The sequence below is a fragment of the Thermobia domestica genome, chromosome 2 (genome assembly GCF_964235325.1).
Source record: "Thermobia domestica chromosome 2, izTheDome1.hap1.1, whole genome shotgun sequence".
Taxonomy (NCBI): Eukaryota; Metazoa; Arthropoda; class Insecta; order Zygentoma; family Lepismatidae; genus Thermobia; species Thermobia domestica.
The window spans coordinates 301,830,216-301,856,811 of NC_137455.1; the positions used below are offsets into that span (position 1 = coordinate 301,830,216).

General features: G+C 34.6%; 1 protein-coding gene across 1 annotated transcript in view; it reads right to left on the reverse strand.

Moving 5' to 3' along the window:
• Window positions 1–5,319: 5,319 nt before the first annotated feature.
• Window positions 5,320–26,596, reverse strand: part of LOC145679469 (uncharacterized) — a 63,401-nt gene continuing 42,124 nt past the window's right edge. The window contains exons 5-6 of the mRNA XM_081750048.1: window positions 9,726–9,972; window positions 5,320–5,323 (exon numbers count right to left, since the gene is read on the reverse strand). Of these exons, the coding sequence (XP_081606174.1) occupies window positions 5,320–5,323; window positions 9,726–9,972 (251 nt within the window). The remainder of the gene's footprint in view (window positions 5,324–9,725; window positions 9,973–26,596) is intronic.

A 26,596-nucleotide genomic window follows, 5' to 3' on the forward strand; every position in this document is an offset into this window, starting at 1 on the left:
ATTGATGCAGGCATTACAAATAAAGTATAATGTCGATGAGTGGCCTTTATTCTTTGACTCGTCAAAAGGATGTATGAAGTGTATTCTCCTCCACAACGGTAATACGTACAATTTCATTCTAGTTGAATATTTCGTTAATTTGAAGGAGATGTATCAAAATGTGAAACTTCTTTTCGACAAAATGAGGTATGGTGAGCATCATTGACGGCATATATGGCGACCTGAAGGTGATTGGTTTGGTGTTAAGGTTAGAGTTGGGCTATATAAAGTGTTGTTGTTTTCTGTATGACTGGAACAGTAGTGCAAGGAATCTGCACTAAACACAATCGGAACATCCTACTCTTACAACTCTCACTCCCGGAATTAAGAATGTGAAAGCGAAACCCCTTGTTAATCCTTAGATTTTTTTTCTGATTTCCCCGCACATTAAATGAGGCCTTATGAAAGTGTTTGTGAAAGGATTGGAAAAAGGACAAGGATTTAAGTATTTCCATAAAGAGTTCCGAAAAATACCAGATGCTTAACTAAAAGAAGGTGTATTTATTGGACCCTAGATACGACAATGGATGAGTGATGACATATTTGAATCAAAACTGACTGAGGTGGAACAGAAAACCTGAAACTCTTTTAAGAGAGTCTCAGAACACTTTCTGGGAATTAACAAAAGTTCGAACTATGTGAAACTAGTGGAGGAGTTATTGTCAAACCTGCACATTGCGGGATGCAACATGTCACTGAAAGTTCATTTTCTACACAGCCTTTCTTTCCCGAAAAGCTAAGAACTCTGTCGGATGAGCATAGCTAGACATTTCACCAATCCATTCAGACTCTGAACCAGCGGTACAAAGAGAAATCTCGTTTGTCAATGCTTGCAGATTTCTGCTGGAACTTCGCACGTGACACGCTCCCCATCATCAGACAAGAGATAAGTTTCATAAGTGTGTCTTTTAGTTTTAGTGCCAATGTGTAAATGCAATGATTTCAGCCGCGGCTTTTCCTCACTTACACGTGGAAACTTTGTAGTTCTCATTCTTAGGGGAGTAAGAGCTTTAAGCAGTTTGATATACAAAATGTCCCATTTGTTTTCACAAATCCCGCATTCTGGGCTATACAATTGCCCATTTTGTAGCCAAGTATATTAGTTTACAATAATAAAAAATACAATATTACACAAACTCTAATCCAGGATTATTACACGTAATTCATCAGCTAGCAAAAAAAAAAAACTCCTTGCCCCTATTCATTGTTTGTCGGTCTAATATGAATGGAAATGCCACGAAATACAAAGATATACATTTTCGCTTATATTTCTGAGATCCAGATGGGTCACTATATATTTTGTGAACATCTCGTTTTTATATCAAAGTCTATTAAAATTCATACATTAAAAAAAACATTTTTTCTCTATTTACAACTATCTGAACAACCACTCCTGACAGCATATCTGACTTCAAATTCGTAATCAGAAGGTCAAAAACTATATAAACCACCTAGTTTCATTCAGAAAAAAAGGTGAAAATTTGTAGGGCAGTGAAAATTTATTTCTGGATATGGTTTTGGTCTCGAAGCAAATATATCTAAATTACGATTACACGTTACTCTTGCGCAGTGCATTTTTTACTGAAACGTACCTGATTGTAGCAACTGCGCTTTTTTTTACCAGCTCCGATAACATTTTTCTTATGATTAAAAACTTGTTTAGAAACCGCTGACAGAACTTCTTTTTATGGTGAAAAAGTTCATATATAAGCTCATTAGAACACGTAATAGGGTAAGCAAACGATTTGTTCCGATTTAAAGTCCTTAAAGAAGATATTATAACATAATACACATTTAAGAAAGATAAAAATACAAAATTCTGAAACGATTGTAATTTGGGAATTGGATTCTTCCGATACAATTCTGTGTAAGTCACTAAAGTGATCAATAAACAGTCGGAAAGTATTAAGAAAAAAATATCATGGATGGGAAGTCATTAAAGGTAGAGGTCACACGCTCACACTCAACACACACACACACACACACATATATATATATATATATATATATATATATATATATATATATATATATATATATATATATATATCAGGAAACTACTCAAATCATATTTCCTTGAGTTTGAACGTCAGTTGAAGATGTAACAATAACCAATATGAGTTTCAATTCTTCTAATTATAAAAATCCTCGAAACTACGTAGAAGAGAAGCAACTAAGCAGAAAATGAATGACTAAATTAGCGGAAGGATACTTTATTTGAGATGTTAAATAAAATTAAGCCTGGAAAGACCATGTTCGCGTCAGGTACGTGAAGTACCAATGGGGGGACAAATTTGCCCGCGTTCGATTCAAGTAATTTTCAGACCTTATGTATTGACTCATGGTTAAACTGTTGAACAAATTTCAAAACCGAGAATATTTTCAGCACTGGTAGCGTATGTATACCAAAAATGCGTGAAATCACTGATATATTATACCAAAAATGCTTGTTTTATTTATTAAAATGTAAAGTTCAGGTTATATAAGTTTAGGCAAAAATTTAAAATTATTAAGATGTAAGTTAGTCTCGCTTATATGTTGTCCCATTCATACTTTTGGCGTACTTCTGAACATTTATCTGTTAGTCTTTCTCACTATATATCAAAGGATCAATATATGTATTTATATTGTGTATTCTAGACATAAACACAGGGTTCTTTTCTAGATCTTGCTCTTAGGCGTTTTATATATGCAGTGTTGTGTGTGTATGTGCTACAAATAGGAAAAGGTATTTATATGTGTCATCACAAGCATCACATTTCAAACACAAGATCTTACGGGTACAATGGGATTCACAAATAAAATGTTCACACCGTCACATCTCATTTTTACTTTCTTGAGATTGTCCTTCTCTTTCGTAGTCTGAGTTCCCCGAACACACAGATCACTACGTTTCTTTGAAGGAAGCTCAGTTGAGGCAATTCTTTTCCTACATTCTTTAGGACGGACATTCCTTGCCAGAACGCTTTCCATTGCTGATACTACTGGCTTTTTGAGGTCGTCTATGTTCAAAACCCGTTCTTCAATGTTTTAAAAGAGATTCCCCAAGTTGTAGCAGAAACAGCGCTCTTCTTTCCATTTTGTTGCTATTCCATTCGAGGAAAAGGGGCCTCGGTGGCTCAGTGATAGAGCGTTCACCTCTGGTGCTCGGGGTCCCGGGTCCGATCCCAGCCCCGCCTAGTGAACTTTGTGGTGGACAAACACCGTGTGCGTGGGTTTTCTCGGGGTTCTCCTATTTCCTCCTACTTTCTTCATTCCACCATTTCATTCATTATTCATCATAACCGTCTCCTTTAGCCTCACCGGCATAACCGTGGGACGTAAAACTCAAAGGTTTAATTTCATTTCATTTTTCCATTCGGGAAAATTTAGTAGAAATAATGTGTAGTTATTTAGAGCAACAACATCCACGAGTGTGTAAAAAAGTGAGAGAGGCCATCTTCTTATTTCCCGCTTCGATAAATACTGTCGAACCACTTGGTCAATGATGTACACCCCACTCTTTGTTTCATTATAGTAAATAAATATATCAGGTTTGTTGGATTCATTTGGGTTCACCCGATCGTCGTTATGCTGGGTGGAAAGCATAAGTATGTTTCGTAGTGTTTTTTTTTTTGGAAGCAATATATGCCACTAGCGGAACAGGTGGCTTACCGGTAGAAAGGTCAGTGAATGCAAACTTTGACGAATGTTCTACACGATCTCTAATGTCCTTCAGTTCATTTGGTACGCCTTTCCTATTCAGTTGGAGAGTTCCAACGACTGTCAGATTGTTGTTGCTGTATAATTCGTCAACTAACTCAATGGAAGTATAGTATCGGTCCAGTGTGATATTTCTGCCTGTCCCTTTGAATGGTTCTGTAAGTATCTTCACTACTGCTTTTGGATTTCAATCTTCTTGCGACCTCTCATCTTTCCCTGCATAAACCTCAAATTTTAATACATAACGACTTTGAGAATCTGCAAGCATACGGACAAGGATATCGTGTTTGCCTGGTTTGCTTTTCATAAAAGCTTTAAACGGGCATCTTTCCCTAAATAAACTTAAACTTTCATCCACTGTCAAATTTTCACTCGGAGTAAAGTAACTTGGGAACATGTACCCATCATTTCAAAAATTTCCCGCAGTGGAGCAAATTTATCCGTCTTTCGTCGATATGCTCCTGTGTTCTTATCATCGAATCGTATCACTGATATCAGTTCTGTAAACCTATTACGACTCATTGTTCCAATATATATGTTTCTACCTAACATCCCTGACCACAGATCACTCACAGGCATTTTCGTGTCATAGTGTGCACCCATTAGAATCAAAATACCAAGAAATGCATAAATCTCCTTTTCGTTTGTAGCTTCAATGTTCCTTGCACTCGCTTCCACATTTGCATATTCTAAAATCAAGTCTACAATTTTCGGGGACAAGAACGTTTTGAAAGCTTCCGTAATACTATTTATCTCACCTTCTTTTCTCAGTCCTGCACGTTCACGTATTATGTTACAAGCTAACCTGTGTTGTCTTAGAGGCTTAGTTACATACTTCCGTCCACTTTTACAAACAAATAAGGTTGGTTCACAAGTTGCAACTCCACAGTCTCCTTCAAAACAATGTTCTACGCTTTCGTCATACGAAATAGTTTCGTCATCTTCCTCAATGTCACTCACATCATCAATGTCACTTTCACATAGGATATTTTCAACTTCTTCGTTACTTATAAATTTGTTGGACATCATGAATTTCATAAATTGTTACACAGCCTCGAATCACACAGCAACATGTGCAAGAGATCCAACACAGTCTACTGTTCCTCATGTTGCCAGATCGTGAACATATCCGAAATCAAAATTGTTCCATTTCCACCAAAGAAACCTATTCTGCTAAGAAGGAAACAACACTCGACAATATCTACCCTACAATCCTCCTCTGGTATATATCAGATTGCTAACCGTCAGTTGATAATACAACTAGATAGCAGGAGTAATGAATCACTTTGTATAAAAGCGATACTTACTTTCATGACGATTTAGTTATCCTATCCAATCATAAAGATATCATGGTATTTTAGGGCCGGCTCTAGGTAGGCTAAGTTTTTATGTAAAGGAAAATTCAATATAGATTAAAAGAATTAAATTTTGGACAAAAATAGTCAAAATTAAGAAATCATCGAAAAATAAAAGAATGGGTGGCACCTATGACCAAGGGGGGGTCAAATAAGCCCGCGCAACATATATATATTATATAAAACCATACTGCTTTAAATAGGTGGAAAAATTCCAAAATGATCATCTAATCAAAATTAACAATAACAAAAAAATGAGAATCATTAAAACATTTTAAGGTATACAAATTGAACAAAAGAGGACGCGGGGGAAAAATTGAACCCTTTGGTATTTCTAGGGTTAACGAACTGCGAATCAAGTAATACTTGGGGTTATAGAAGAATACATAATTAATACATTCTCAAGGACATTCCAATTACATCATTCAAAAAGCACTAACTCGAGCATACATAGAATTGATTTTATTCCCTAGCAGTAAGCAAAATAAAAAAGAAAAATGAGAGAAAAAGACAAAAAGATTTTTTAGAAGATTCTAATTGCACAGAATATCATAAATTGTAATAGAACCTTATCTTTTCTTAGGTTGGAGAGGAAGAATAGATGGATTTAATTCCTTTTTTCTCTTGAGTGTAATATCCCGAGCTTAAGCACTGAGTCTAAGGAAGATTATTATGAAGAGGTGAATGCGTGTAGTGGAATGAAGGACGTGGGAAAAATGGGAAAACCACCAAGTGCATGGTAAGTGTCCACTACATATTTCACTTAAGGATAATGTTCCAAAAGTTTTGGCGAGCTCTAACCCTAGAAGTTTCTTGGTTGCGTTACTGTGGTTACATTCAATAATAATTTCCACTGGAAAAAGAAAAAAAATGATTTTCATTCAAAAATATCTATAATTGCATTTTAGGAAGAGTCCATTTTCATATTTTTCTGGAAGAGCCCAACAAAGCATAGAGTATTACATTCTCTTGGAGACCCAAGTTGTTTACGGTTAATTAGAACACGATAATAATATTTCATGCTCAGCACTCATGGTATAATTTGAAACATGAATTCAAAAATATGATTTTCAAGAGATATTCCTATTGAATTAGATCTTGACGTTAGTAATAAATGAGTGAAAAGGAGAAATTAATTTCTTACTTTCAATAAAATATAAAAACGGATGGATCTCAAATGTATGTTTACACGGGATTGTACACTGATACTGCGTGTAGTCACATCAAATTCAGTAACTTCGTTTAGTCTAGAGTAGTAGATATAAGTCAGAAACATTAAGAAAGTTTTCCAAGGAGAGTGTTGCCACAGTAATATGCATGCCTTTGAAGAAACGTTTTGTCTCAGTTCTGGCACGTCTCTTCCTTACTTTGCACCATTTAACCCGATTTATGATTAATTTTGTTAGAATTTAGGAATGGAGGAGGTAATTTGGTAAAAATAACTTTCAAATATTCATTCAGCTAACATCGCGTAGAAAAAAAGAAAAAGAAAGACAATAAAAGCACACTACTGTTGTTAGTACTAATTATATATCTTCCTCAATAATAAACATTTTTGTAACCAAGTCAGCAACGAGTTTTTTTATTGATATTAACGTTAGCACACTTGTTCATTCTATTAGGATGTGGAGAAAAATCTGCAGAACTAGTAGTTATCATATGATTTAGTATCTTGGCTGGTATCCTTTTTAAATAAGCAATTCTTATATTGCTTCATTCCGCAGAACTGATCATTGTGGTTAATACAGTACGATTCTGCTTTGTTGATTAACCGTGATAACTTTCTCGTATGTTGAGATCTTTAAGTCACAATATGATCTAGTTCGGAATATGTTCTAATAGACCCATCCAATTTATCTAGCCTTGTGGTCTTTAGTGAAGAATGTCAGTTGCAGGTCTAGAACAATACATATTTACAATCTTCCTTTTTATTGTTTTATGATAATAACCATATTACATCGCTTTATCAAGGAGAACAGAAATGTGACATAAAATTATATTTCTTACTTCCACTACACATTATGATAAGCGGTCACTTGTCACTTTATTCCCTCCACTCCTTGGTAGAGACTCAAAATGTTGAAACAAAACGTTTGCTTTACTCCTATGGTCATTCCTCGTATGCCAAAGAATACCGAGATGGTGTAAGAAATAGTGGAATGAAGGAAATGAAAAGAAATGGAGAGGGACAGCTTTTCACAGTGTTGTTTTTCCTATAGTGGCCTGCAGAATAACGAAGAGTTCTCCACAACAACATATAGAGCAGTGGGTCCAAACATTGTCAACCAGGCGCTCCCTTTCACAGACCCTGTGTACTTCATGATTAACTGTCGCTTGTTCGTCTCAACTTTTCAGCAATTTCAATAATAATAATAATAGCACCAATCAATGTATATTTCCGGCAAAACTTCTGATTGCAATTGCAGTATAACGTTACTTTTTACCAGTTCCTTCTTACTTAAATCACAATTCATATCTACTAGTAATTTTGAATTTATATTGGAATTAATTTAAAGTGTTTAGCCCAAGGTTTCGTTACAATATTCGTATTATTTATAATTGCGCATGTAATTTCTCTCCGTTTTGTGCATCCGCTTGGCCCCATTTTCGCAACTCGAAACACACACATCTTAGGTTGTAAACAACTGATTAAGAACGAAAAATATCAACAACTTGTTAGACTTTTCTGTTATGAGTTGCATTACATTCTTAGTAAAGTGAATATTCACGTTTTCACTTCGCATGATCGCTGATCAGTTAGCGATTCAAAACAACCATTTTGTTTATATCGGGTGGTCCCTTTAGTTTCAACAGTATAGTGTTAGTTATGATAGAATGCCTGTACATAGTTACCTTGAAGTCTGAATGGTCTTAAGAGTAATAAATATTGATATGATTACCATCCATGTCGTAACAGAGCAGAATTCTACGCCATGTTCTCGCAGATGTTTTGTGGAGATACTCGGAAGTCTTGGAAAAGGCCTTTGGCACTGCCCACAAAAAATGTACATTTTTCCACCAAAACGTTGTTGCTTTTCTTGGTGGCTAAATACAAAATGGTCTGTAAATTTCGCTTTAATGCTTTCCATGGTATCACCTGTGTAACACGTTTCGTGAAGCCAAACTGCAACAGCTAATATTTGTTCAATGCTATATTGACTTTGATCACACATTGTTCATTACACAAATTTCGCACCAAATAACTGTTAACAAGCAGAAAACAGCAGAAAACAATTGAACATGAAAAGCAATATTGGCAGACAATGCCAAGCAATGTTACCAATCAAATGTAAGTAAAATCTAAAATCTTCAGAAAACACCAATTATGGGTAAAACCATCTCCGGAGTAACAAATAATATAAATATTAAATATTATAATGAACTTATTATGCCAGGACGAATTAGCCATAATAATAATTAGATATTCTGATACAATGTAAAAAAAAAACTTTCACAAGAGATGTTGTTGGGAAATCTATGGTGCAGATGCTGCTCACGCGAAATAAAAGAGTTGGATGAGATGTTCTAGTATTGATGGGGAGACTTCGTTAACCGTTAGATCGAGGATCACTAAAGAATATTAGTACTTTCCAAATTTTCTCCAAGTTCTCCTGTTTGTGCTGTTATGGAATTAAAGTAAATAGAGTTTGTAGTAGAAATGAGTTAAGAAACGGTGCTAAAAACAGAATACCCTTTGGGTCGAACCTTTCAGATACATAATTTTAAATGTATATAAATTTAAATTTACTTTGGTAAATTATAGGCAATTTTCAGTAGAGTTAATCTTGGATATACATAGGCTAAACGATAATTTGTATCCGAATTATCACTTGTTATATTAACGCATGATGAAATTGTGATTTTTGAAATCTAATATGAGCAACAATTCATTTTGAAACTACTAGCAAATCTTAGTTTACACATTCTCAACTTCAATACAATTTTAAACGAATAACAGCGATATTTGTCACTATATTGGATTCGTTGTTGGATTAAATTTATTGGAGTTTAAAGTCACTTATGGAATTAACTAAGACAGCATAATCCGCAGAAATTTAGTTTTGAGAAGTATTACTTCTTCTGAATATAAACTAAGGATTGACAAATTAGTCACCAACATTACTATTTGTTACGCTAATTGAAATCTTTTTTAAGCGTTTGTAGAAAAGTGTTCCGTTTTCAAGTAAGTTTATCTGCAGTCTGTTACTATATAGTTTGCGATGAGTAATTTGAAGTTATAACTCTTCAAACGCATAGACGCATTTTGCGCTCAAGTCACATTTAATTTTACATCATAACTTACGTAAAATAGAACATATACTTAAGACGAATGGAATTGGCATTTTCATATATGTTTCCACATCTAGAGGAATGGATATACAAAAATGTTATTCATGGGAATTTAGTTAATTAAAGTTTTGTACATGATCAAAATCAAATCTTATATGTTGTTTTTGCTCTGTGCAAATGTAAAGAAAAAACAATGGTATTCATGATTACTTAATTAAACTAATCACATTAAAAATTTCATGTTAATATGCACAGAATTACAGTACATAATGACTAAAATTAACATCTCAAGTTATGTTCAACCATAAGTAGTTTCATGTCTATGATACTAAAATTTACCTTAGACTTGCGGCACAATGTATTTCTCTACATCCATAGCGCACACTATTATTTCTCAACTCAAGAGGGTACATGTGTAGAGGAGCAATTGTACTAATGTGTTTTGTATTTCTCTTTAAGCCGAACCCTTTTGATGTTAAGTGTGGGAAAAATAATTCGCAAGTTTTAACAATGGACAGGTAAATAATTTCAGCAACAGATATTAGGCTCCATCCGAAGAACAGACAACCAATTCCACCAAACGATACTGGAAACAAATAAAATTATAATATTATCTTCATGTAATAATTACAATAATTAATGGTGTAAACAATTTACAATAGTAATTAAAGATTAATATTTCAAATTGTTGAAGAGAGTATATAATTTAGCATTATTATATGCAGTGAGTGCAATAACAGAAATAAAATAGTATTAACATGCACGGAATATATTTTCGAGAGAAATAATGAAAGAAAAGTTACAATATATGTATTAACTTCTAAACCACGATTACAACCGAAACATAAAAGCGTTTATGGTATTTACTTAAACAAAACTTCTTATAAAATTTAATCGTGTTTTGTGAAGCAATTCTTTGTACTGCGACTATAATCCCCAAGAACTCAGTAATGTCCTAAGTTAAAACACTCTAGACCTAGCAGTCAAGGACTATGGTTGAACCCCCATTCGGTACTATTTGGTTAAACATGATTTCATGGTATTTCATGTGTTAGAAATTATGGAATGTTTTGATTACTTTAGCAACACACACACATAAACGCACAACGACCCCCATATAGGGTGTTTATTAAGTATACTGACAAACTGTAAGACGACATTCCCTACATCAATGTAAGGGGAAAAGTTCGTATGGACCTATGGCGAAAAGTGCATAATTTCAGAGCTAGTGCTGTCCGAAATAGCGAAAAAGCTAAATTTTAATGGGCCCTATTTCGAGTTCTAGAAAATGTGGATGGTGTGTTTTATCGACGTAAAGGAAGAAATGAATACACATTTCAAAGCTGCATAGTTCATCAATTTCCAACAGGTGTAGAGGTTATTCCCTACATGATGTAATTCTCAGCTATATTTACAATAGTTTTCAGAAATACTTTTTTTTTAAAGAAAGGTCCAAAATAGGCAGTAGGTAAGGTTTCACAACTCTGGACTTTCAATGCTTCGGAAAGAAAACGGAAGTGTTAGGAACAGGTAGCTCCATGTTTCTTTGCGTTCAATTACGTGTGATGATATGTATTTCGTCACTGTATATTTCTCGCTTTCTTCACTTATAAGCATGAAAGAAATCAAGCCATGAGTTTTCCCGAGTACTTTAGACCGTGCTGCTGACGATCCTTAAGACGTCCGACATCGCGCCAAAGGATTCAGTGTTCACTGCTACCAAATTCATCTTTTGCCTGCTTTGGACTAATCATAATATCAGAGCATATCTCAAAATTCTCTGATGGCATGTTTGGGAATTTCTCAATGCAGGGAATAATCTGTACACTCATTGAACATTAATGAAATATGCAATTTAGAATGCGTATGCCTTATTTCTTAAAGCTAAGAAGGATGACCATCCACAGTCTCTAAAATGCTAAATATTGCCTCTCAAAATTTGTCCTTTTCAAGACTTTGGACAGATCTAACTCTGAAATTATGCACTTTTCGAAACAGATACATATGAACTTTTTGTCTTATTTTGGTGTAAGGAATCATGTCTTAATGTTTCTCGGTATAGTTCATTACCACCCTGTATATGTATTATGTGATTCTTAATTTTTGATTCCCAAATTTCTTTGCTCACAACCACTAAATTGTTTCCATTTATGACCAAATTAACCTATAAAAAATTCGCTCAATTGAAAAATGTTTGACCGACACCCAAGCGACCTAATCTTCTGATTAGGTTTACAATATAATATAAGGTAAAAGTTTGGAGTAAACCTTTGTAACTTTGAAACAACTGAGCGGAAAGGGATCATATTTTGGGTAGATGTAACGCAGATACATCCACACCTCAAACTGAGTAGTACCATGATTGCAGCCATTTTGAACGTTGAAATCTTGGATTCAGACCAAAAATTTTAAGTAGGAGTGGGACATGTGACATACTACTTTGGGGAACTTTTTCAGCACAAATACGCCTCCGCCTTTATTTTTAACTTATCTTTGATGATGCAATAATTAACAACTTTGGAATATAAGCATACATTTGGTTCATTTTCTGTAATGATACAGGAATGTGCTAGTGTCGAAAGTTGTAAGGTGTGGGTACCTCAGCTGTAGTGGCATAAAGAAAATTGACAGACTAGCGATATTTGTAACTTCTAATTGCAAACAACAATTATTATGCACCACTGAAATGCCATAATCTACAGGAAAAGCACAAGCTACAGTTGTTCACGAAGCAATGCAGAAATGGGGCATATAACACAAAACGCAAGCGTTATGCTTCAATAGGACAACAAGCAACAACAGTAGAACATACGGCGCTTGCACAAACCTCGAGATATCTGATCGTGACTTACTGTACCTACCGCACCTACATCATATATTCGAATTAGTTCTTGAAAATGGTTTTCAAACAGTAATATATGGTAGTGCAAGTTTCGGACCTGATGTGCTTTTGCTTGAAACAATCAGGGAATCGTGGAGTTCAATTCACAAAAGCAACTACTGAACTATTTATACAACAGATACACCAGAAACACCGTAGAGATGGCTTCGATGTTTCTCTATGGCTCTCTGGTATATCTATTGTAGATTTATGAAATGGTTATGAACTTACTACGAGGCACCCTTCCTAAAAGAGTTTCATTTCGCATTCCTTGAGCTGTGAACCATGGTCAGGGATGGTAAAAGACTAAATATGCTTTCACAATATAATTGTTCCAATATAAATTTAAAGTAAAAAAATGTTAAAGACATTACGATTTTCCATGCCTGAATCTATTCATCAGCTTTCTTCCTTGCTCCATTAGCGTAAAGGCTCCAGATTAGAATTACAGTTTTTTTTACAGAAATTAGTTGAATACAAGTCAGTAGATCCAGAAATTAGTAACTCTGCTGTGAAAAATATCGCTAAAAATTTTAGGTATCTGACGCCAGAAACTGCGGTATTCGCATTCATTGGTGATGAAGTACCACAACATGTGACAACGAAGAACGTTTCTAATATAACTGGGAGTACGGAGGAATATGATGTACAAAACCAAACTCCAATACCTATAAATAGTGTTGAAGTCAAAAGTTTCAAAGAAAGAAGAATTCTTGGACTTTATTCCCGTAGATCTTGAGAAGACGGGGTTCTCAAGATTTTGCATACATACAAATTATAAAGAAAACACGACCGTCTACTTGGAAACAAGATATCATCTTTCAACCTGGGGTTTGATTTATTGAAAGGCATTATGATAGTGAACGAATTGGCAGAAAGAGGGCGAAGCAGATACGAGGACATTGAAGCATTTCACCAAGGACGACAAACAAAACAGTACATTCTGCAGATTGTCAGTAACACACAGGGAAAAGTGATCAGGCACTATAAAAAATGGTTTAATCAGGCAGTAATATCAGGAAAACAATCAGGCGAACCTACGATTCTTATGTGCCAAATGTCACACCAAGTCATCACTTTTTTATCACCAGCACCTTCAGAAGGATGCACCGGCGATGAGTTCGCATCTGACGAATAACGGTTATTCTGCTTGTTTACCTCACCTTCCATATAAAAGTTAGCATCAGTACTGAATAGTACCTGTCGTATGAAGTTTGGATTACTATCTGACTACTCAAAGCCCATTCTGCAACCTGTAACCGCCGATCACGTTCATCCTTCTAAGGATGATGTTGTAACTATAACTTGTAGAGTACCATTGGTTTGTATGTTTGTGCAACACACGCTGTATTGAACGGTGACTGACACCGGATATTCCAGATAACCGGCGCATTCTGCGATGTGGACTTTTCCTAACCGATGGCAAATTATTGTTCCAGTCTCCTCGTCGATGGCCTTTTTTGGACGTTCACTGTGTGGCTGCAGTCACAGAGCTTGTTACACGCAATTTGTCCAATAACTTGGAACCTGTCATATTCATTTCTCTCAGGACGCCGGGCATTGAAGTCAGCAACAATCACTCTAGTACTTCGCAAACTACTTATTAATACAATTTTACTGCCTTTCTTTTCTGTAAGTGCCTTTGTGGATCAGCTGCAACGATAAAGAAAATTGATCAGCTCCTTCCAATTTTAAACTTTAACAGGTTTAACTCTTACACAAATACAGATGTCGCAAAACGGATTGAACAGGTGTATTATTCAGAAAAAAGAAACTGTAAGATGATATGCGACAAGACTCTCCTCCTATTAGAAAACGTAAACGTAATCCAACATTGTGCATTTTAAGATGGCTACTGCTGTTGCCAAAATTCCTGTAATTTGCGATCCTAACTACAAATATGAAATGACACTCTAATTCCTTACACGATTCGTCCAAATTCTATAGGGATATATCCAGACTTCGTCTCACCTTGTACATTATGATAAGTCATATATATATATATATATATATATATATATATATATATATATATATATATATATGCATTCAGTCAAGCATTTCAGGGTATAAGTAATTATTATGACTAAACTATAACATGTGTATATCTACCTAGGTAGTTCGTGAACAGAGAACATCGGTATACTATGGGAGCATACTAAATACAAATCAATAAATTATGTAATATCAATAAGTAATTGTGCGTAGTGTATACGTCCACAAATATTTGTCATAGAAATACTATTTATCGTCATACCATTTGATTTACGTTCTTGAAATATAGATACAATCGTAAGGAGAAAAAATGTGTATAAGAAGATCATATACAAAATCGGATTTTGCTTTTAAATATCAAGCTGTCGTAAAATCGATGTATATAGAAAGTTCACGATCCACTCGAATCACTTTAAGAGACTAAATTGTGTTTTAGTGCGGAAGGTGTTTTAGATCGTATTTCCATAGCTTTTAGTTCAATGCTGTGAAATGCTTCCTACATCGAAGAAGTAAGGCTTTATCGCATTCTCTCTCTCTCTCTCTCTCTCTCTCTTTCTCTGGCTCTTATCTTTATATATACACACATTTCTACTTTAATAAAATCTCCTGACACATAATGTTTCCCATATATAAGGCCTGGATAAGAATACTGTGGTCATAACAGCCCCTGAGCAGTTAGTATGATTCGAGACGGAGTGCAGGTTGTCAGGAAAGTAAATGTACACCTGTTGTTTTTTTGAGTCTGGCATTCCTGCGCTTCATCCATGGAGAGTATGAGAATTAATTCAATCAAATCTTTACTGCGGGGCAAGTAGAACTTCTACTTTGAATAAGACATTGCAGAGGAGCACAAGATGTGAATACGAATAGTGCATAGTGTTAATAAAGCACGATAAAGAAAGAGAAAGCCAGAAACAGCTGCTAAAGGAAGTAAAAAGAGTAAAAATTGTCGAATTTGGAACATAAAACACAAACAACACAAATACGCCGACAACTAAACGTTTAACAACCCACGATCTTGGTGTAGTGGGTAAGGTACTTGTGAATCTCATGCAGGAAGAGTTTTCAAAATTTTTGTTAGTAATACATACACATCATGAGAGATCTTAAAAGAGGTCGTATTTAGTCTTTTGTAGCAGATTATTATTGGTAATGTTTACTACTGATAATACCATTTTTGTCTTTGGGTATTGCTTTTATGCTTGTCTTCATTTCGAAAGTGAAGAATATCCAAACAAATGCCACCAAAATTCCTCTTATTTTAAATGTAAAGGCCATTTGCAATTTGTAAAGAATAAAAATTGATCGTTTCGACGTAGCTGCAAAATGTAAAAAGGGAGGTGGAGGGGTTCGAAACCCATACTCATGGTTATTAAAAATACAATCATTACACGCCTTAAACCTCTCGACCTCGTTTCTACGTTGAGTAGTAAGATGCATGTGTTTAGTTTACTCTAGTCAATATGTTTTGCAAATAGACCCGGTTTAGCTGTGACACAGCTCAGGAGCGAGAAGGGAGAAGGGTGCAAGACACTTTTTCTCTCTCCCTCTATATGTCTCTCTATCTATCTCCCTATATACAACGCTTTTTGTGAATGCCATAACCACCGTAATTTCCAGTGGATTGAGACCAAACTTGGCACAAACATTAATTGTTAAAATATCTTGAATGAGTTCCTTAGCCAGAATAATCAGATGAAAATTTTCAAAATGGCGGCCCTTCAAAGTTCCAAGCGAAATAAAGTTCGCCCATAAATGGGTATTCACAATATTTGAGTGACTTTTCTTCCTTTACTGAAATGTTTGTTTACAGGGACTTATTTTTTTAATTGAAATATTGGACATGATTAATCTCCTAAGGAAGGTTCGCGCCCGTTCGCTACGGTCAAGCTATCATTTGTTTGCAGGGTTGTATTTTCCTATCGGAACAAGAGGATAGTTAGTGCTGATATGAAGTTACACTTTGAAAGTGAAGTAACTTGCGAAACGTGTTATTTCAAAGAATAATATAATAAATATGCTTTTCCCTAACACAGAGAACTGGAAATCATGTATTTCGAGTTCGGGAGCGTAAATGGCGAGGAGTGTTATGTGATTTGCTTTTTAGTAACATATTGCATTGCAAATAGCAGTAGGTATAATAGTAATATTAATAATAATAATAATAATAATAATAATAATAATAATAATAATAATAATAATAATAATAATAATAATAATAATAATAATAATTGGTGTTGTTTGTGGCAACGCAATATCTTCCTCAATTTTTTAACAAACGTAATTATCGAAACGCCATATCTCCCATGCAATCAAAATATTAGCAATTTATATAGAGAGAACGGGATTAGATCCAGTGATGGGAGCAACGTTGGGCATGCACTCTTAGTACTCAGAAAAATAAGCGATTTATCTGCACAAAGAACGAAGAGGCATTGTCATGGGGAGCCATGGGGCCACTGCAGAGCCCTCTTTAGGCAAAAGATAACTTATAGGAGGTAATAGAGGGATGGGACCAACGTTCGACACCGTGGACCCATAAGTTGCATAAATAAATTATGGGGGTACCAGCAAGCTTTACTTATTTCCACGTGATAATACAAAATGATATTGTGCGAAATATACGCACGAGTTAGCTAGTAATATTTCATATTATTATTATTATTATTATCAACAGTGTCTTTTCATTACGTGTGCATGTTTGACATGAAACGAAAGAGAAGACCCATCATTCGCAGAAAGAATGAGAATAGATAGTTACTTTAACTGTGAAGGACGACGAAAAATACGAAAAGAGTGACTTGCTTTAGCGAAAAGAAACAATAATTTCTCTCAAACGGATGAAAAATCAAACGAATATAGATTCGAACTCGGGTGGACGGCGCGAAAAGCCAGTGCTTTGTCCACTCACCCACTGTATCGTTAGGTAATGCAAGCACTGCGTTAACAGCTATCACTTCCGTGGGTTGTATACTATGATCATATGTTACTTCTTTGCTGGAAGTCGACAATGTTCTTACAAGTAGTAGTTAAATTTACATGCTATGTAATACATGAGGTATTTAGACCTACATGCTTTTCATATAATGTAATATAACAGTCATGCAGGGAAAAAGAAAAGGAACTTTCCTTGGGCAAAATGGAAATTATTGGCATCAGAAATATTTATCTACGAGACATGCGCAGTAACATAACTCAGAATAGTTACTGTTTAGTTCAGTAAACGAAGAAAGGGGTATAGAAAGCAAACAAGTCGCGTAAACGAGATCGACCAGAATTGCCAGAGGCGGAAGCAGATGTGTAGTAATACAACAACTTTGGTTAAATTGATATTTCGCTCTGTATCTTGTAGTAGATCGTATCACAACTTTACGGAAGAGCACAGAAAAACTTACTAACACTATCATATGCAAGGCTTTACTAACCCGATCATATGGACACAAATGGATCTAACTGTGAATACTACAACTTGGATTTAACGAAAACCGTTTACCATTCAGTGTTTCGCAGGTTTGTAGAAGACACAAGAAAATAAGACTTCATGCAATTCTTCATACCTCAGATTCAAGTAGCTAGATACATGCAATTTCTGGTTAAATACTGAATTTGCTGTCGGAGTTTAATACATGACGTATTGCAGGATACAAAGTGTTTTACATTACTTCTTTGTTTGTAGACACCTTCTAGTTTAGAGTTCTGAAAGGTTGTGTGTAAACTAGGGATGGCTAATTCCGAAATTTTTACTTTCCGTACTCCCGAAAATAAAACCGAAGAAATTCCAGATTTCGCAAAATTCTCGAATTCAAAAAAATCCGATTTTGGAAAAATTCCGGAATTCGGAAAAATATCAAAATTTAGGAATTTCTGAATTCGTAAACATTCCGAAATTCGGAATCTTACCGAATTCCATAATTTTCCGAAATCCGGAAAGTGAAACTTCCGCTTCCAGAAAACGAATTTCTGTTTGTTAATCTGTAACGTGGCTTACATAAGTCTTTCACCACGTAATGGCGACTGCTTTGAAGCAAATGCAGAGTATGAGAACTAAATCTGTCTATTTGTAGTTTCATGTGGAGAAGAAACAAACTTGTGAACCAAAGGTTTAAGAAGGACTCAAGTTATTAATATTAAGTTTGGCGAAGATTATTCACAAAAGAAATACGAAAGACATTTTGAATCGAAGAAAGATAACTTTACAAGCGGAGGAAAGGAAATCTAACTTAGCCAGACTAAAGACGAATCGTTTAACGCGTAGCGATCGCGATTCAGTCGTCAAGGTGCTTGTTGGAATTCACGTCACACTTTTTTTTTACTTTAAGATTTTTGATGGCGATTGAGCGGCGTTGACAAACGTTTTATTATATTCAGATATTTCAAAACTCGGATGTTTCAATACTTGAACTATCAAATCTCCAGGAATAATCATCAACATAGGTATTTTGCCTTTATTGGCAGGTCATTTGCCGCAGCTGAGATGCTTCCATGCTCCACGGTCGTCCACTTCTTCGTCTTCACGTATGATCTCTCTGTTTTTATATCATCCATTAATTGTAGTCTCCTTCGCCCCCTCCCTCTCTTTCCCGCCACCATACCCTCTAGGACGTCCCTCATGATACAATTTCTTCTTAGGCATTGTCCCAACCAGTTTCTCTTCTTCTTCCTAATAATATCTAAAACTGTTCTTTTCTCACCCACCATTTCTAACACTCTCTCATTCGTTTTCCGCTCGATCCAACTAATTTTTTCAATTCTTCTCCACACCTACATTTCGAAGGCTTCCAGTCGATTTTCATCACCTTTACACAATGTCCACGTTTCTGACCCATACAGTACAACACTCCACACGAAGCATTTTATGAGTCTTTTTTTCAACTCTTTATTCAAGGTCCAACAAAACAGACTTTTCTTCCTCCTAAAGGCTTTTTTCGCCATTCCTATCCTTGCTTTTGTTTCACGTTCGCAATTCATGTTATTATTAAGAATACTACCCAGATATCGAAAACTATTCACTTGTTCTATTTTCTCCCCTCCTACTTTTACATTTGACACAGACCCTTTCGTTCCAATCACCGTGGCTTTTGTGTTTCTAACATTTATTTTCGTCCCATATTCTTCAAAGCCCTTTCTAATTTTTCAAACATATTATTGATTTTCTTTTCAGATTCTGCAACAAGCGCCATATCGTCTGCAAATCTTATGCATCTAATCATTCTACCCCCTACAGAAATGCCATCATCATCATGTAAACTAATTTTTAGTATCTTGTGGTGAACAAACACCGTGTGCGTGGGTTTTCTCGGGGTTCTCCCGTTTCCTCTCACTTTCTTCATTCCACCATTTCATTCATTACTCATTATCACCGTCTCCTTTAGCCTAACCGACATAACCGTGGGACGTAAAACTCAAAATTTCATTTCATTTCATTTCATTTCATTTTCACTATCTCTTCTAGATAGACATTAAATAGTGATGGCGAGAGGCAGCATCCTTGTCGAAGCCCCTTCCAATTCCACTCTCTTCCGTCAGTTTTTCCGCTATCCTAATAATTAATTGTTGGTTCATATATAAGTTTCTTATGAGTCTTCTATCTCTCCATTCCAACCCTACCTTCGTTAGAACTCTCAACAACAATTCCTAATTCACGCGGTCAAAAGCCTTTTTTAAATCAATAAATATATCTAAATCATGAATAATAATAGCAATAATAATAAATTAATGATTATTTTATTATCTCGTAGGAGATTTAAAGCTAGGAGCTAACTATCACTCATGATCATACCATTACAAGCAGAAACGTGAATTTGGAAAGAATATTTTGGTTTGGTTTACGTTTCAATTTTGCCCACGAGAAGAAAAATTTCTCATCCCGTTTCGAAACCAAACAAAGTAACATGAAAATTAACATTTTACATTCGCGACGGGACAATGCGAACTAAAATTATCGTCTCGCTTTGGAGATGAGAATCGAAACGAGGCGAAAAGTATCGTAAACATTTCCGTTTTGTCTCGAATCGCGAAAGAGTGTAAGTCCATTCTTTAAGTAACAATTGCTCCGTAGACTTAATGTTATATGCTATTTTGTTACTCTGTACTTCAGACCTCATTGAATTATGGTCTGTGTAGGTATTCTTGTAGCAATTTTTTAATTACCTTTGCACATCCTTATAATTACTTCATTATATACTTTACTGTTCAAGCATATGAAGTTATTTTTATTACACTTATTTTCCTTAAAACATACAGTAGAACATTTTCTACATGAAACTTTAGTGGAACGCACTAGTTTAAAATTTTGGTAGTTGCAGAGGTGTTTCTTCAGAGTACGGAACCCCTTCTCCGAAATCCGTACGTTTAAGTAAGTTTTGCCAAATTTTAGGACAAGTTTAAAACATTTAATACCATAATAATAATAATAATAATAATAATAATAATAATAATAATAATGATAATAATATTTATTATTATTATTATTCCACCCACCATTTGTATATTTGTATATTCATGGAATACTATAAGAAACAATAGCTCAAAAAAGAATACAAAACAGACCAGTAATTATGACTTCAAAAAAGCTGATTTCTTGCAGGTTTATTATGGAATAAAGAAAATAAATGAAATTAATGATCCTACCAACAATATAGATAAAATGTCTGAAGATTTGTATGACAGAATATATGAAGTTTTCGATTCCCATGTACCAAAGAAACTGTATAATAATAATATGACATATAAGGACCCGTGGATGAATAGAGACGTTAAATCATTAATAAATAAGAAAACAAAATATTTTGTAAAGGCCAAACAATCAAATAATAAAATATGGTATCAGAGGTATTCCGATTTAAGAAAGTTGGTCAGAAAGAAATATCTAGAGGCTAGTAAATTTTACTTTTTAACGTTGGAGAACAGTATTTGTAATGACAGTTTGTATTTCTGGAGAACATTCAAACAATCACATAACAAACAAGTGCCAAAACAGATAAAATATAATATTACATCAGTGTCAGAAATTTTAGATATAGCAGAATGTTTTAAAGTTGTATTTCATGATTCTTTTAATTCTGATTCCAACCAAAATAAAAAAAATGTAACTGAAACTGGCAGAATATAATGATAATTATGTACCCATTTGTACTCCATCTTTCACGCAAAAAGAAATAATTGAAACAATCAGTAAAATTAAGGGAAGTACTACACCTGGGCCTGATAACGTTCCATATTATATCATTAAAGCCTGTAGTAATGAAATAGCGTCAAATTTAGCTATTATATGTAACGCATCGTTAAAGACTGGAGTATTTCCTTCAAAATGGAAGCAAATATATGTTGTGCCAATATACAAATCTGGTGATAGATATGATGTTAAAAATTATAGGGCTATTAGTTTGGTAAGTGCATTCTCTAAGATTTTTGAATTAATCGTATACCAACATTTATATTTTAATGTAAAGAATATTTTAACTGATACGCAACATGGTTTTTATAAAGGTAGATCGATTGCAACGAATCTCATTCATTTTACAGATTTTACGTACTTTGCACTAAAAAGTAATTTACAGGTTGATGTTATATATATTGATATGTCAAAGGCCTGTGACTCTATTCATCATAAATTACTTCTGAATAAATTATCAAACATTGGCCTATCACTGTCTTATATTAAATGGTTTGAAAGTTACTTATCAAATAGAACTTTTAAAGTACAAATTGGCAAGGTAACATCTACTCAAGGTCAAATAGGGAGGGGAATACCTCAAGGGTCTCCCCTGGGTCCGCTTCTATTTTCTCTATTCATCAATGACCTACCTGGAAAAGTAAGGTATTCAAAAATACTATTCTACGCAGATGACATAAAGCTCTTTAGAATAGTCAATAATGAGTATGATAATTATCTCCTGCAGAAAGACTTAGATGCAGTAAACCATTGGTGCGAGAATAATTTTTTAACTATTAACTCTGGAAAAACTAGATATATGACATTTACTAATAAAACTCAGTACTTTGTCAGTAAATATAAAATTCATGAAGTAACAATAAACAAAGTTGAACAAATTAAAAATCTTGGTATTATTTATGACAGACAATTGAAATTTAGTAATCACATAAATGATTTAGTGCAATCAACGAGAAAAACAATAGGTTTTATTTTGAATCAATGGCCTGATTTTTTAAATGGTAGTTCTTATGTGTACTTATATAAGACACTTATTAGATCCAAACTTGAATTTGGTTCAGTCGTTTGGAACAGTTTGTCTAATATACTTATTAACAAACTGGAAGCAATACAGAAGTGTTTTATACGACTACTATGTTTTAAAATGAAAAAGGACTACTATACACACGAGTATGAATATTGGTTAACTTTTTGGGGACTTCAATCTCTTGCAGAAAGAAGAAATTTTATGGACAAATACTTTATTCAAATGATATTGGATAATAAATATAGTAGCGATTACTGCTTGGAAAATATAGGAATAAGAGTGCCGTGTTATAGTGTAAGAAGTCGCTCAACATTGGTAGCACTAAATTCAAAACGTGAAATATTGAGAAGAATGACAGTGTCTTATAACAGTTTAAAATGAACATATTTTGGGAGAAACAATAGAGCAATGATTTTATTTAATTATATTTTTTCCAAAGATTAATCTGTTTTAACTTCATGACAAGTTTCTTGATTTTATTATTATTAGATATCTTCAGAGTATCTCTAGTTAATATTTTATGTGGAAATGTGACAATAGGTAACCAGGATCTTTTACATAGAAGATATGAAATTTTAAGCAAAGTTGACTCATTATTTTAACGATAGTTTAATGAAACTTTAATTTCCATAGTTCTGTTAATAGTATTGTATGATATTGACTGTATCTATTTTAATCTTATTTTATAATCAGCTTTAATCTTGTAATGTGAATATATTAAACTTCTGACAAGGGTCTTAACCTACTAATATTCATTCTATATCACAAATTTTCTGGCCTGTTTTAAATGATTGTATAATAGTCTTAACATAGTGTTGTATTTTTGCCAATGAGCTGTTCACGGCACTGAAATAAAGTTATTATTATTATTATTATTGTTATTATTATTGTTATTATTATTATTATTATTATTATTATTATTATTATTATTATTATTATTATTATTATTATTATTATTATTATTATTATTATTAGCAGTAGTAGTATTATATCAACACCGTGTATAATCTTTAAAAAATATGCGGTTTCTATCTGAATAGTAAAAGCTAATTGACTGTCCATCTCGGTCGTCGAGAAGTCTTCAGGAGGCAAGGAAGGGGCAAGTATTGTTAAAAGTTATAGGCGTCAGCCAAACATGTTCCAAACTATTGGGACCGGGTTTAGGGTTCTCAGCGGCTCGAGCTCATTCACTACCGAACCGGACCGAGCTCGTTCACTACCACCAGCTCACCCAACCAAGTCGGTTCGAACCGTGCCTGTGGACTAGTGAACTTAGCTGGATTTTACCTATGGTTTACATGAGCCGAGTAAATGGCCCATCCCAACCGAGCCTGCTCGAGTCATCGGCTCAATTGAGCCGAGTCGATGGCTCCTTCCATCTGAGCCGGCTCAGGTCATCGGCTCAATTGGACCGAGCCAACGGCCCAATCCAACCGATCCGACTCGAGCTCTTTGCTCAGTTAAAACGAGAAAGCCGGTTGATGTCACTACCAGGGTTGGTCTTCTACTTGGGCTCAAGAATTCGACCGTGCATGTCTCAGCCTTGATTTTTAGAACTAGACTATATACTTATATTGGATATCACGATATTTGAGGGTGTATCGTAATACATAAAAAAAACTCTTGTCCTGTTGTTATGTAGACAAGGCGAGATACACTAAAATTGCCCCACGAGATGCACTAAACTTACGAGACGAGATGTACCTCTGTCGTGAGCAACACTATAAGTATTCCACATTACTGCTTACGTTTATCATGGCTTTCGCTTTCCGGCCTAATCAGACCATTATTTTAAAACGAGTTAAAACGAGCTGAAAGAGTGAGCGACCCATTATCAAACTCGACGCAACTCCAAACTTGACCTCGAAAACAGCGACTTGCCTCGGAACTTAACTCAAGAAAACTACCTTTTACTCGACTCGAATAGAATTCGAGTCGATTCGAATCTTGGCTAGACTCGTGCTCGTCCGTATTCGTATTTGTATTTTGTTTCCACTTCAAAAATTTCTACTCTTTTGCTCCGTTTAGGTGCTGTTTCTGGAGTTCTCTTTCCGTTTCGTCCTTTATTTACATCATGCACTATTCTTGTTCCCAGGTTGTTCCACCCGCTTCAATGTTTTATTCAGTTTAGGCTTCTCTTCTCATCTTAACTACGCATGTGATTGATATAATTTTCACTTTCCGCGCAGGACCGCTGAAAAGTTATTATTATTATTACTATTATTATTATTATTATTATTATTATTATTATTATTATTATTATTATTATTATTATTATTATTATTATACTGCACTTGCACGGCAAAATTACTGTATAATTACTGTATATCATTTCTGTAATTTTCCTCCGTTGTATGTTATTTAGTTTATTAATGGACACTAAATTGTCTGCTGATCATCGAATAAATTACCTTCGGCACGCACTTTGGTGGAAATATCATTAGAGAAATAACATTGCCAGTTCGTTCCAAACATCAGGGCTGAACTTAGCAATAAATAGCTTATGATGTTCCATGATAAGATAATGTAGGGGTAAACTGACTTCTGAGTAATACAGCTAATCAATATAGTATCAAATCCTTTTCAAGTTTTTTTTTTTCAAATAATCGTGAAGAATAAAAGACTAACTTCCCATACTAAATGAGCAATCCTTAAGAAAGTGGACGCAAACACTTGTATCATGATACAGACGATTTACACATGTTAATTGGGAAAGGGCAAGGAAATTACTAAGACATTCGAAACACTTTGTTCATCTGCAGTATGCACTTTTTAATTTATCGTTCTACGGAAAATAAACACTACATCATTTTTTAAACTAACCTTCGCCAGCGCATTCGGTGGAGTATAATGGTCTCTGCAGTAGGCACATTTCTGAAGAAGTTTACCTATTTGAGAGACTCACATGAGTGAAATTCGAGATAATTTCGTTTTATGGATCACCGCCCTCCGATTTATTCCCCTGATTAGATATACCTGCTTCCTCGTTTTCATTGTATCACTTCTCTAATTAATATCACTGGAATTTTTACCTTGTTTTCACTTAACATATCAAACGGGTAATACGCTCTCTTTTACCACCTATCACGTGCTGTATGCATTATTAAAAATCATTCTACTTGCCGTGGAATCAAACTTACACTGTTTGTATTTTCAATCTATCGTCTTAGCCACTACATTCCTGCGCTCTAACCATCTAAAATATGATAATTAAATTAATACAGAGAAAGCGGAGAAAAAGAAAGTAGAAATTGTCGAAATGGAAGCATAAAATACAAATGCAAACATATATTCCAACAAGTAAACGTTTACCAAGCAACGATCTTCGTTTAGTGATAAAGCGCTAGATTACAAAACTAAAGGACGGCGATTCGAATTGCTCCAAGTAGTATATATTCTTTAGTTTTTTTTTAAAAAAAAAAGTAATGGATACAGCAAATGAGAGATGGTAAAAGAGAGCGTATTATCCGTTCAATATGTTAAGTGAAAAAGAGAGAAAAATTTATGTGGAATTTATCAGAGAAGTGAAATAATGAAAACGAGAAAGCAGGTATAGCAGGTGAGTTGCTCCATTCAAATCAACGAAATGACAAATAGACGCTTTCATAATGAGAATGCGGAATACAAACAACTGTAAAACTTAGAAGTAATAATTGCAAGAATTATCAACTAAGGTTCCGGAACCGTGATTGTCAACGAAACATGATCCCACGTCGGACGTCGAGAGATAATTCGATAACGAAATGGAAACATACCTTTAGAAAATAAATTATTATGATGCACTATACACAACATCCTGTATATTGCCTGTTCCTTCTCCGCATCTTAAATTGTATCATTTTAGCGATGCGAGATGAACCTGTGCCTCGTCTCGTTGCTATACCAGTGTCAGATCCTGGTTCCAAAACAAGACAAATTGTTATCTCGTTTCCTTTCGTCTAATTTTCTTTCGTAAACATCATAATAATAGAAGTAAAATTGGAAGCCATTCGAGTTCGAAATGTATCGAAGTTTACAAGTTAGAATTGATGATCCGACAAGAGAGGGCTACGGAATGCTTTTGAGACATTTAAAACGCGTCTAGTCCAGACAAGCACATGTCACGTCTCGTCTCGGAAAACGAGACGAGACAG